Source organism: Myxocyprinus asiaticus, chromosome 15, assembly GCF_019703515.2.
Source record: "Myxocyprinus asiaticus isolate MX2 ecotype Aquarium Trade chromosome 15, UBuf_Myxa_2, whole genome shotgun sequence".
Classification (NCBI taxonomy): Eukaryota; Metazoa; Chordata; class Actinopteri; order Cypriniformes; family Catostomidae; genus Myxocyprinus; species Myxocyprinus asiaticus.
Genome location: NC_059358.1, coordinates 47251183 through 47265401, shown reverse-complemented (window position 1 = coordinate 47265401; position 14219 = coordinate 47251183). Strand labels below are relative to the sequence as shown.

General features: G+C 36.2%; 1 protein-coding gene across 2 annotated transcripts in view; it reads left to right on the top strand.

Moving 5' to 3' along the window:
• Window positions 1-9769, top strand: part of LOC127452520 (E3 ubiquitin-protein ligase HACE1-like) — a 70789-nt gene extending 61020 nt beyond the window's left edge. For both annotated transcript variants that reach the window (XM_051718019.1, XM_051718018.1), the window contains 5 exons: window positions 1712-1843; window positions 4142-4240; window positions 6535-6605; window positions 6800-6913; window positions 7106-9769. In XM_051718019.1, the coding sequence (XP_051573979.1) occupies window positions 1712-1843; window positions 4142-4240; window positions 6535-6605; window positions 6800-6913; window positions 7106-7208 (519 nt within the window). In that variant the 3' untranslated portion in view covers window positions 7209-9769. The remainder of the gene's footprint in view (window positions 1-1711; window positions 1844-4141; window positions 4241-6534; window positions 6606-6799; window positions 6914-7105) is intronic.
• Window positions 9770-14219: the final 4450 nt, after the last annotated feature.

Here is a 14219-nt window from a genome sequence, read left to right as displayed (position 1 = left end):
TTTGGGGTGCAATGTCATCTGCTGGTGTTGGTCCATTGTGTTTTTTGAAAACCAAAGTCACTGCACCCGTTTACCAAGAAATTTTGGAGCACTTCATGCTTCCTTCTGCTGACCAGCTTTTTAAAGATGCTGATTTCATTTTCCAGCAGAATTTGGCACCTGCCCACACTGCCAAAAGCACCAAAAGTTGGTTAAATGACCATGGTGTTGGTGTGCTTGACTGGCCAGCAAACTCACCAGACCTGAACCCCATAGAGAATCTATGGGGTATTGTCAAGAGGAAAATGAGAAACAAGAGACCAAAAAATGCAGATGAGCTGAAGGCCACTGTCAAAGAAACCTGGGCTTCCATACCACCTCGGCAGTGCCACAAACGGATCACCTCCATGCCACGCCAAATTGAGGCAGTAATTAAAGCAAAAGGAGCCCCTACCAAGTATCGAGTACATATACAGTAAATGAACATACTTTCCAGAAGGCCAACAATTCACTAAAAATGTTTTTTTTATTGGTCTTATGATGTATTCTAATTTGTTGAGATAGTGAATTGGTGGGTTTTTGTTAAATGTGAGCCAAAATCATCACAATTAAAAGAACCAAAGACTTAAACTACTTCAGTCTGTGTGCATTGAATTTATTTAATACACGAGTTTCACAATTTGAGTTGAATTACTGAAATAAATGAACTTTTCCACGACTGCACCTGTATATATATATTTTTTTTTTCTTCTGCCCATTACTAGAGAAATGTTAGATGTGAAGACCTGAAAAGTAACAAATTTAATTGTATAGTTATTTCACCTAAATTTACCTATATATTAATATTTAACAATTACTCAAATATAACCTTACATACAGTAGGGGCATCGCTGCAGCATGTTTATTGTATTTATTTAGAGTCCCACACTACACCTAACCCTAAACCTAACCCTAACCTTCCCTTACAAAAATTAACCTTGGTTTTACTACGGTAACCACAGGATCACCATGGTATTTTGAAGTAAAATCAGAGTAACTATAAAATTAAACAGGATTACTATAACACCATATTACTGCAGTAACACTGTAGTTAAGTGCATCAAAACTATGGCTTCAGCCAAAAAATATGGTTACTACAACATTACTATAGTAAAACTACCTTTATATGCATTTTTACTTATTATAATAAGTGGAGACAGTAAACAGTATGGAAAAAAGAGTAGGACAAAGGCGGATTCGAACCCAGGTTGCCCACACGAAAAGGTTCATTTGCACCAGCATTACACCCCACACCACTGCAGCAGCACTTACAATGCAGTTTGTTTTCAATTTCTATGTTTCTACTAGACTATTGTGGTAAAAATAGCTGGGCTGTGTGGCAGGTGCTATTTATACCGCATTCACTTTGGGAAAAAAATGATGAAAATGTATCTCGTGATTTCCAGTCTTTGGAAAGCAGAATGAAACTGTAATAATGTCAAATTCAATAAATGTTAAATTAATTTAAAAAATGTGTTTATGTATTTTTTCTTTTTCTTTTTTTCACCTTTGATCCCAGTTTTGACTTTGTAAGGCAAATTGTTGATCCCTGATTACTATTACTTTTCCATTATACTGCTGCAGTTTTTGTTAGGGAAGTTTGTCCTCACTTTAGTCACTCAGGGTAAAAAGCACTCAAAGACTGTGAAGAATTGAGTGATAGACATTATTTCTCATATGTTTCTTTGCTAAGGTGGAGTATGTGCAGCTGGTGACGGAGCTACGGATGACACGAGCGATCCAGCCCCAGATCAATGCGTTCCTGCAGGGCTTCCACACTTTCATCCCCCCCTCACTCATCCAGCTCTTTGATGAATATGAGCTGGTCAGTCGATTCTTCTCTCATCTCCACAAGATGCTCTGCTGCTTCTATCTCTTTACATTCTCCTCTTGCATTTTTTTAGTTTCTCTATGTCTGTTCTCTTCCTCTGCTGAGCTTTTGGGAGTCATAAGCTTCACCTTTCGGCTGCTGCCATGCCATTGTGCTCCATGTTTACATTTGTATATGCGGGAAGGAGGCATCTTCTCTCTGAAGGGAATTCTCCAAAAATGAATTGCGCCCACTGATAGTGTTGTTTATTTGCACATGCTGTCTGTGTTGTTTTAGCACCTGATTCACTAAAGGAATTATGAAAATCATGTAAGAGCACAGACACCCACAAAAAATTTAAATACATAAATTAAATTAGATTACAGTTAAAAATAATATAATTAAAAAAATTATAATAAAATAAAGTTCAAAATATATTAAAGCGGTCATGCCATGACATACACTCACTTATTCATGCGATTATCTAATCAGCCAATCGTGTGGCAGCAGTGCAGTGTATAAAATCATGCAGATATGGGTCAGGAGCTTCAGTTAATGTTCACATCAACCATCAGAATGGGGAAAAAATGTGATCTCAGTGATGTAGACCGTGGCATGATTGTTGGTGCCAGACTGGCTGGTTTGAGAATTTCTGTAACTGCTGATCTCCTGGGATTTTCACGCACAACAGTCTCTAGAGTTTACTTTGAATGGTGCCAAAAACAAAAAACATCCAGTGGGCGGCAGTTCTGTGGATGGAAATGCCTTGTTGATGAGAGAGGTCAGAGTAGAATGGCCAGACTGGTTCAAGCTGACAGAAATGCTATAGTAACTCAGATAACCCCTCTGTATAATTGTAGTGAGCAGAATAGCATCTCAGAATGCACAACACATCGAACTTTGAGGCGGATGGGCTACAACAGTAGAAGACCATGTCGGGTACTTTATTATGACCATAGTGTTTCTAATAAAGTGCTCGGTGTGTGCATGTTCCTTGAGGTTCACTTATAATATTATTAAAGTTTTTTGCACAAGAAACAGTCATATATTTGTAAAACATGATAATTTTCCAACTTCATTCTGACCCTCTGTCAGAAACGCTCTGTTTTGGTGCTGCTTCTCTTTTAAGACTTGACAGCAAATGGCCACTGTTAATTGGGTGGGTCTATGGAAGTGATAAGGTAAAGTAGGCGTTGAGGTGGTCAGATGCAAATGTCTACCACAGTGTGACATCACAATGTGGAGGAAGTAGAGAACAAGCCATTTTGGCAGCTTGGTTTCAGCAATTGCTCTTTTTGCAGTGAGGAGGAAGTTTTGAGTTCTGAAACTTACAGTTTGTTTTTACTGTACAATGAACTCATACATGTCAAAAGATCAAGGAAAATGTAATTCATGTCATGACCCCTTTAAAAAAAATTGGGGCAAGTGTTTGGTGAATTTGCCCCTTTCTCTCTCTCTGTCTGTCTGTCTCTCGCTCAAGCCCAGATCAATGTAGCAGTGGGTCGTTACCGTGCTGCTCTCAACATTTGTACATTTGTTTGGACAAACACAGTCTTGACAGTTCTTCTAATAAAAAGCTATAGACAGCATGCTTCATGCTTTACTTTATTCTTACACTTCTTTAAGTCTTTTTCACAGTTGTCTGTTGTGTTGCTGTGCCTTTCCTAACATGCTCAAAGAAATGAAAACTGTGTCGTCATTTACTCAACCTTATGTCTTTTGAACCCAAAAAAGCTTTGGCAAAACCAGCTTTGTCCTAGCAAGCAGTGACCCCATCTGCCAAGTTCCAAAAAGGACAAAACACACCATTAAGGTATCATAAAAGTAGCCCATACAACTCATGTGCTGGATTCCAAGTCTTCTGAAGCCATACAATAGTTTTGTGAGAAACATACTCAACAGACTTAAATGTAGGTCTGTTCCTCTCACAAAAATAATGAATGGCTTCATAAGACCTGGAATACAGCGCGTGAGTTGTCCAGACTATTTGTGGTGGTGTTTTTTTTTTTGTTTTTTGTTTTTTTTGTTTTTTGGAGCTTGAAGTGCAGATTCACTGTAATTGTATTTAAGAAGCAGAAAAATTAAATTTTCTTTTGCATTTCACATAAGAGAGAAATGTATGGGTTTACAAACAAAATGAGGGCAAATAAATGATGCCACATTTTTATTTTTGAGGTGAACGTTTCCTTAAGCATGGTTAACAGTGCCGTGTTAGGAGTGAGTTAGATATTTCGAGTTTAACAGTCCCAGACAGATTATAGATGTGATCGGCTACTTTTAAGTGTCCTCGATAGCATGTGTGTGTGTTTGTAGGAACTGCTGTTGTCTGGAATGCCAGAGATTGATGTGATGGACTGGAAGAGAAACACAGAGTACACAAGTGGCTATGACCTGCAGGAGACTGCTATACAGGTATCACATACATACACCACATTAATGCTGCTACACTTGTTTCAGCCAGGGCTGGGTGATATCACTAAAATATAGTTCAAAATAGTATATCTCAATATAAATATATTTTCTCTAAAACTGCTTTTTCAGTCACTTTGATTAAACAGCCTTTCGAAGCAAGACAATTAAAAATGTTTAATGCAGAAGTGTATAGTAGCATCCTGTTTTTTTTTTTTTACAGCTGAGGGCAGTATTGTGTTTTAAACCATCACTAAAAAAACAGTACAAAGAAGTACTATGGTACTACTATGCTTTTTTGAACAATGTTGTGCGGTTTGACCTGCGGTTTGCAGGCAAACTGCATCACCATCTTTGGAGAAGTAGTCCCACACCTTACTGCCCGTTCGCTGTTGCTTTTCAGCCATCTGTAAGTGATAGCGGAAAGAACATTTTATTTGAGCTGGGCATTTTTAAGATGGGTATTTTTAAGATGGATATTTTTTAAATGAAGAGATAACAGTTAATTTTAACTGATCATATATTTTACATATAAAATATTGATCCGAAAATTAACTAGTAACTACAACTGTTAAAAAAATAAATGTAGTGGAAAAAGTACAATATTTCCGTCTGTAATGTAGTGGAGTGGAAGTATAAAGTAATAGAAAATGCCATGGTAATACTCAAGTAAAGTACAGTTTTCTTGCTTATCAAAACATCAGCAATATTTAGTTGTTAATGTATAACAAAACAGTCACAAACAATAACTCATGGTTCGCTGTTGCCGAGTCGAGAGATAAACGGCGGCAGCGGTGTTACACTGTATTTTGCAATACAAGTTCAGGGGAAACTTTCAACGGTGGAAAACCAGACTTTTAAATATTACATTTTGTAAATGCAACGACTAGAATCGTTCGGTTGAAGGGGGTACCAAACTGTGAATCCTGAACAAAACAGTTTGGTGAATACATGTTTACACATTAGCTTCCACTCAGCTGACAAGCAAAGAAAGTAGCTATGTGGTTAGCTAGTTAGCTATAAGCTTGTTGTCAAGGAGAGTAAAATGTGGACGTTGTTTATTTACTTTCCAGCATTGCGTCTCACCAACTAGGTAACAATGTAGCGTGAAATCAACACTCAACAGACACAATCCACCACCGCATTATTGTCTGTTGAGCTGCAAAATGTTGCTCTGATGTTTACCTTTCAATCTGCTACATTACTGACTGCACTGACAAACTGTAGCTGGCTAACATAACAAACAGATGTGATAAACATGAGTGACATGATTGTTAGGGACAGGGTTAATGTTATATTAGTTATATTGAAAAGGGAAAATTATGGGGTCATTGTTTATTAACTTTCCAGTATATATTTCACAAACTAGTTGGCAACTTACTGAGAAGACACCGCTTAACTCCGCACCGCTTAACTCCACCCTGCCTGCAGAACCACCGTCAGCTCAGCTCTGTAAACAATGGAGTTGGAGCTTGTTCTGCTGGACAAACTACGTTATGAAACCAATTTTAAATCACCCCAAACATTGTTTTCTGCATTATATGTTCTGAAAAAAAAAAGTTTTCATATCTGCACATATCGGAAAACATGTACGCCAATACGATATATCTTTGAAAGGCTAATATCGGCCGATAATTTGGTCGGGCACTATTTAGAAGAATATCTCAGCTCTGTTGGTCCATACAATGCAAGTGAATCACATAAATGCAGCATAAAAGTAATCCATAAGACTCCAGTGGTTAAATCCATGTCTTCAGAAGTGATATAATAGGTGTGGGTGAGAAACGGATCAATATTTAAGTCTTTTTTTTTACTATAAATTCTCCTCCCTGCTCAGTCAGTCTCCCATTTAACTTTCACATTCTTCTTCTTGTGTTTTTGGTGATTCACAGTCTTCATGCATATCGCTCCCTACTTAGCAGGGAGGAGAATTTCTTGCAAAAATGGACTTAAACATTGATGTGTTTCTTACCCACACCTGTCATATCACTTCTGAATATATGGCAAAATTTCAAATAAAATTCTAAATTTTGGCACCCATTCACTTGAATTGTATGGACCTACAGAGCTGAAATATTCTTCTAAAAATCTTCATTTGTGTTCTGTTGAAGAAAGAAAGTCAAACACATCTGGGATATCATGAGAGTGAGAAAATTATGAGAGAATTTTCATTTTTGTGTGAACTGTCCCTTTAATGGCCAAGTAAAAAGTGATTGCACTGAATAAGTATATCATGAATATTTGCTCTCTCACATAATCTCTTTATGATTGTAGTCGTACATGTGTTTGTGTTACAGTGGTTCTGGGAAGTGGTTGAAAATATCACTCAAGAGGAGAGAGTCCTTCTTTTACAGTTTGTTACAGGAAGGTATGTCTTGTTATTTCTGCATGCTGTATTCATGTCTATTCATGTTATTAATATGTTATAAAACACAAATACATTTCAAACAAGTATGATGCTTAATATTGTTTGAAAACAACCACTGACCTTTTATAGCCGTATGTATATCTGTTTGTCATAATTATCTTGTGGTTTTCAACTTGTTTTCTTCTATCTATCAGTTCACGAGTCCCTCATGGAGGATTTGCGTTTCTAATGGGCGGCAGCGGTCTGCAGAAGTTCACTATCGCCGCCGTGCCATACACATCCAACCTACTGCCTACCTCTAGTACATGGTGAGAGATGCACGTGTGTGTGATGTTTTTCAGATAGAAGCACTAGAGGGCAATGTGACTCTTCTGATGTTCCTGAGATATAAACACAGAGCAGCTTTATAACGTGATCACGAAGCAAGAGATGGTCACAAAGACTAACAAATGCATGTAATGAAAAAAGCATCACTTACCTGTCTGTCCCTGCCCTCGCAGTATTAACATGCTGAAACTCCCAGAGTACCCCAGTAAGGATGTCCTGCGAGATCGGCTGCTAGTCGCACTTCATTGCGGGAGTTATGGCTATACCATGGCCTGACGCAAGCTTATGTTTGCTGGGACTCAATGGACATACAACACGCACATGACTCACTTCAGGGATTCTTCAACACTCCTCTGATTCAGAAGCCTTTTGTTAACTTTTAATATGTTTTGCATAAGCAAATCTATGTCAAGGACACATCAATGAATAATTATGTTAATTAGTGATCATTCAGGCGCTTATGCCATTGTGTATGAGTGAACCTTGTGAAAACATAACCAGGCCACATTTCATCCCAAAATCAAAAGTAAAAATGATGTGATATAATTTGCATAAAATAAATAAAGCCTTTTTTTTTTTTTAGTAATAATGGGAAATTTTGGGGGGTGTTTTTTATTTATTTATTTATTTTTATTTATTTTTTTTTTACACATCTTAAATTTCTATTTTTGTAATGTTCATTATTTTCAGTGGTGATTCTCATTACTATACATCTAACACAGTGATTTTTGTTTTGTAGTACAAAAAAAATTAAAAAATACTGTTAGATAGTGATTATTTTTTAAATTAATCAAAATAAACAAAAGCCAGTACAACTACTGTGATGCATAAATGCTTTTTATACCCCCGCATTGCAGTAATGACAGTACGATTTTAAGACCGTTGATTTTAAGATTTTAAAAATTCCAAGTGAAGATGAATTTAACTCTCATGAGAATAATGTCACTATGCCAAAATCGTAATGTCTTAAACAGTGTCAAAAATGTATTTTTACATTAAAGGGCAAATTTTGCCCCCTGAATTTGGTTTTATGGGGATTTTTTTTTTTTTTTTTTTTTTTTTTTTTGTCAAATACATCAGTTCAATCAAATCAACTCATTATGAAATATTCTCAACATTGAGAATTTATTACCTCTTACCCTAAAAATGTAATTAAATATTCATGCCATATATATGTTTAACTAAGACTAAAATAGAATATTCTATAAAACTATATCAGATAAAAAATATATATATAAATTCATTGCGGGACATTTTTTTGCTCCCATATTTTGAATTAATAGCTTTTTTTTTTTTTTTGGCATTTTTATCCCCGAGCTACACCCAGCAACACCCCCCCCCAACCCCCTAATTTCTGACCCTGTTCTTAAAGTGGGCTTCATTTTCTTTATGCAAAATACAATGTATTTATTTCTTCACATTGTGTGGTGAAATATGACCCAGACATGTTAATGCTTAGAGCACTGCAAAACAAAAACATTTTCAAGCATAAACGTCATACAATTTTTGTAAGATTTCTCTGATAACAAGAAGACATATCTTATGCCAATGTTTTTTTTTTTTTTTTTTTTTTGCAGTGTAAGAGTCACCTTTACAACATTCCAAATGACTTCCCAGTGCATACAGCCTGTGTTACATGCAAGTGTCAGATTCCTTTTACAGTATTAAGTGAACTCCAGGCTGTATTATTTCAGGGATGATGCTGTTTAACTCACATCATGCTTGAAGTGTGTGTGTGTGTGCACATGAAACATAGAAATATTTATAGCTTTTATCACAACTTATATAAACAAAACTATTGCATTTTTTTCCTGATATGTTGTTTTATTTGTCTGTTGTATGACGTGCTCTAAAAAGTTTATATTGTCATGATCATTGTGGCATATATATATATATACACACACACACAGTACTGTGCAAAAGTTTTAGGCACTAAAGATGTTTCACAAAAACATTTGTCTTAAGATGGTTATTTATATCTTCAACTTTAGTGTGTCAATAGGAAAAATACATTTAGACTCCCAAACATTACTTTTGCAAATTGAAAAGATTAGAATAGAAGAACAGGGAGCCCTGCAACAGATGGCATTGCACCCACAAACCCCCCACTGAACATTGAGTCAGTCTGAGATTACATAAAGAGACAAAAGCAATTGAAACAGCCTAAATAGATAGAAGAACTGTGGTGAATTCTCCAAAAAGCTTGGTACATCCTATCTGCCAACAGCCAAGAAAAACTGTGTCCAGGTGTACCTGGTGCTGTTTTGAAGGCAAAGGTGGTCACACCAAATATTGATTTAGCTTTTTTATGTTTACTGGACTTTGTATGATGTTAATTCATAAATCAAAAATAATGCCATAAATAGTTTGACATCCTCACTATGCAACATTTTTCACAACTGCCTAAAACTTTTGCACAGTACTGTGTATGTGTATATATATATATATATATATATATAATTAGTTCAAGAATGATTCATTTTATATTTATGTATGAATTGTGCAGTTAAGTTGTTCTATAAACATATCTAATACTGTTTTGGTTGTGCCAAATATTCTCACAAACATATCAACTATAAAGTTTCTTCTTGTAAAAGAAGGATGTGGCCATGCTGGAAACTATTAATTTTGAAAAGGGAAGTAATATCATTTTAGGAATGGAAAATATCATCTTTAGCATTGGTGATGGTTAAGTGATAACTCTGTGATAATATGAAAATGCTGATATTAATTTATTCTGATTAATCATGATTTGGGACTTTATTTATTTGTATTTGTAATAACAGTGTATATACTACACTATCTTTTGGATATTTTCAGGTGGGCATCACAGACATTAAAGTATACATTTTATTATACATGAGGCTATCTGTTATTTGTTTGCATTTAAACATTTCTACCAGAAGAGTGTTTGTTTGCTCTGTGTGCTGCAGGGTTATTACGGTCAACTTTCTCTAATTATACCTGAACCAGTGTCATTCTGCATGCAAAACGAAACAATGCTTTTACATTTATTGAAGAAAAATGGGTGGTTATGTTAGCATGTGCAAAACTCACCATCAAAATTCCTGTTGTACGTGGTTGCCAAAGTGTTGCTAATCTGTTTGCAAGTAGCTTTTAGCATGGTTGCTTACTGGCCCAAGTCAAAATAGCCCACCACTAAGTCTTGATGGCTCAAGTCCATATCCCATTAAAATAAGACAAATCTCATGAGCAATAGTAGTAGTGATGCTTGCCTTTGCAAACCCCACTGGCAATAAGCAGCTTCTTGTAAGTCCAATTTACAGTGGGCCCACTACCAAACTAACTCAGACCAAAGTATTTCTAGCAGGTCAGTCCACTGTTGGCCATCTTTGGAACACTCTCTGGAGACTATTTCCAGTCATGCCAGTGCAGCTCCTATCTACTTGAATGGGGGAACACTGAAATAAAAAAATAAATAATAAAAAGGTTGGTCAAGATTACTATCAAAGAACATATTTCAAATCAGCAATAAAATCTGATAATATTGGAATCATAAATTGTGCTTCTTCACATCATTTTACGCTAAAGGTGATTGGCTCTTTCACCTTTAAGGCGGAACTTCCTTTCTACATCTGTTAAATGTTGAGAGCTAGAGCTTCTTGGTTGGGCATTCCAGTTTCTCCCATTCATTTTAATACAAGTGGCCCATCTCTGCTAAATAGTCTGCTCAGACACAACCCTAACATTCATTTTATTCAGTCAGAGCTGCGCATCTTAAACCATGTGATGCTTTACCAGGACCAAGCCCCTTACAATATGTCATGCATCAATTTCTTTCCACTATTAGCATAGTGTGCATGAGGCACTTGGCAGCTGGCAAAAGTGCTGTTTTGATATCACCTGCTCACTATGGCAATGCTATTGTAATTGCAAGCTGCTCTCCGTGGCAACCCAGCATCCAGAGCAAGAGCAACTCAGCATGGGGCCTGCGAACTAAACATATGTCACCATGACAGCCAAGCAAAAACAAGATTGGGTATGAGAGAGAGGAGCTGGGAAACTATAATAAAGTGCACAAAATAGAGTCTATATATGTGTGTTTGAGTGGTTGTGCCCCAGTGGAGCAGATACAGATTGTACTTTTCATGCCATTGTGCTTTTCCACAACATTTTGCCTTTGTCCACACCCTCTTGTGTGACTTGTGTGAATTTAACTCTTGCAACCCATTCCATTGCAATATGTTCCAGTTCAACTGAAGTTCCAGTCCATTAATTAGAAAGATGGGAGAACGTTTAACTCCAAACTCAGATGCCTTCATCCATCCAGCTCTTGTCAAACTCTGCTTTTCATACATTTATACAATAATCAATTTTCTGAATCATCCTACCTTAACATTTAAAACAGTTCACACAAAAATGTTAATTCTGCCATTATTTACTCACCCCCATGTCGTTCCAAACACAAATGGCATTACATTTTCTGTGGAACACAAAAGTAGAAAAAGAAAGTAAAAATTTTAATCAATTGACAGGCTTAGTTGTTTTCAACTAATTAATTACATGATATGGCAATTAATTAATCGAATAAATCACAATTAATTGCATATATATTCCATATAACGGTTCAGCAGGGTTGGATTGACCATCGGGAGAGTTGGGACTCTTCCTGCTGGGCCAGTGGGACACTGGCAGGTTGATGCAAATTATGATATACAGTATACTATATATATATATATATAAAATTGAAGAATTAAACAAATCTCCTTTAAAATATTACAATATTGCTGTATAATACATTTAATTAAAAAACAAAAAAAACAAAACAACCCTCATAATGCTTAATTCCTGAATGTTTCACGTGCCTATCTTTGTTGTCAAATCAAAGAGGATCAAAGAAGGAGAAAGGGCCGTTCACACAGAACACACCCTTGCACTTTAAAAAAGCTAGAGGCAGCCCAATGAACAGAACAGAACACAGGTGTCTCAAGAGGCATTTTTAACCTTTTAAATTCTTTTAATCGTGTCACGGTGTCTAAAAAATGTGGTGCACATGCACAAGGCGCTGGACAACAGCAAGATGCTTCACAATTGTAAAAGACGTCTGTTTAGCCCATGTTTACATAGGAAAACTATTGAAAAACAGCACGGATGGATACAAAAACTTGCAATTAGGCTTGACTACAAGTTCCTAAGTTCCGTATGCTGGCATTGCCAAAGTGGAATGTGAGAGGAGGTTTTCAATGAAGTTCCTTAAAAAAAAAAAAACTGACTTGATCAACCGGATCACAGTGTTCTCCTACGACAAATATTTATTTAAAGGAAAGAATTAGTTGTTTGTGATCTTATTATGTATTGGATTTTAAATTGCATTGTGTTATAGGGCCTTAATATCAGCAGTTGTGGGAAATACTTTAAACCATGCAATGCCATGCAATACTTTAAACCATCCAATGTCTTTTTTAAATGAATGAAGTTTATGTTCTCTAAAAAAAAAAATAATATAAATATAAACTGTTTTGTTTCCTAAATAATACATTTTCGTTGTTGCTATAAGCCTATTTACCTTCCAGCTGCATAAAAATAAGCACCTGAGAGTAAATGAGGTTGTGTGTTGTAACAATTTCGATGCGTCGTCAATTGCATCAGTCAGTGGGTCATAGCATGGATTGATCTATTCTATTTATCCGCTACACTCATATTTAAATCAATAATAAATACTACTACTACTACTACTACTATTAATAATAGATATAGATATAATAGATATCTATGGTGAAACGTATGTTCAGTGTGCCTCAATATTACTGAAATTCCTGCTAAAATTTTGTCTCCCAATCTGACCCTGCGGTCCAAGAAAATTATTAATTGTGTTAATTTGTTTAACATGTTATTTTTTATTTAATTAATTGCACCAAATTAATGTGTTAAATAGAAGCCCTAAAAAAAAAACCACACAAAAACAAAGAAACAACAACATAAAAAAAAAAAAAAAAAACACCATTAAAGCATTATAGAAGTAGTCCATATGACTGTATTGTTCTGAAGCAATAAAATTCCCACCCTTTTTAAGCAATAACATTCCATGACTTTTCCATGATCTTTCCAGGTGTTTGTGTTTCTGTATACAGATTTTGAAAATGATTTACTGAACCAAATCAAATCATTCAGACTGATTCGCAAATGAATCATTTTGAATCATGGATGAGTGAATCATTCTGACATTTGAATGATTTACTCACAAATCAGACATCAATGGCTTGCGTGCAAGTTTTACTCTTATAAGAGCAATATCTTTCTGATGAGATATTTTTTGAGTAAAGGAAAACAAGAAATGTTTATATACACTTTTAGACATTTCCATGACTTTTAAGATTTTAACAGTTTCCATGATTTTACAGGTCTGGAAATCCCAATTTTTAAAATTCCCTGATATTTCCAGGTAATTCGTGAATGTCGGGACCCTGGAGTCAACAATGAGCACATTTCACTTTTGTGTGAACTATTTCTTTAATAGGTTCTTAATACATTCATTTGCACTCATACACATCCATTTCCATCTGTCATCTTTGTTTTCTAGGCAGGAGATTGCACTAACTGACCTTTCACCCCATGTTCTTCACAGTACTCTGGCAAATGCTCTGATGGAGGAAAATACAGCCCTTCGCCTGGGTCATTTAAAGTTACGACCTCAACATCAACATGCACTGATGCACTCAATCTGCTTTATATGTCTCTTGTGTTTGCTTTCTAGCCTGCACATCATGCTGGGCACATTGTGATGTAAACTGCAATGGAGAGGATTAACATTGTTGTTTTACATAATGTATACTCTAGCATTTTGGGGCTCTAAGCAGGTTTTCAAAATGGTGTCTAGAGAGACCGGTCTCTTCCCAGTGTGCACACAATGGTGTCCTCGTAGGTCCAGGGAATGGGTAACTGTGTTCCCGTCATGACCCTCACTCTCCGCTGACATATGAGATGCTGAGCTGCTGTGGAAATTTGTCACTCACACATTATTATTTATTTAATTTTTTTATGTTGGAATTTTTGTTTGGACAAGAATTCACAAAAATTAATCTACTTTAACCCCTGTGCTATGTTCATTTTGTGCTAACACATTTTGTGTTCCCGGTCAATAATTACTGCTAAAGGCTAAACGCCAAAGTATACTTCGGGTGTGAGTGTTGCGGATTGCTCCGCACACAGTATGTGTGATGCAGATTGCGTCATCAGCACAGCCGCGCGGCTTGACCGTGCGCCGCCTAGATTTTCTTGACTCGGCTGTGTGCGTCGCCTGCGCATGCGCTGGCCATTGACTGTACT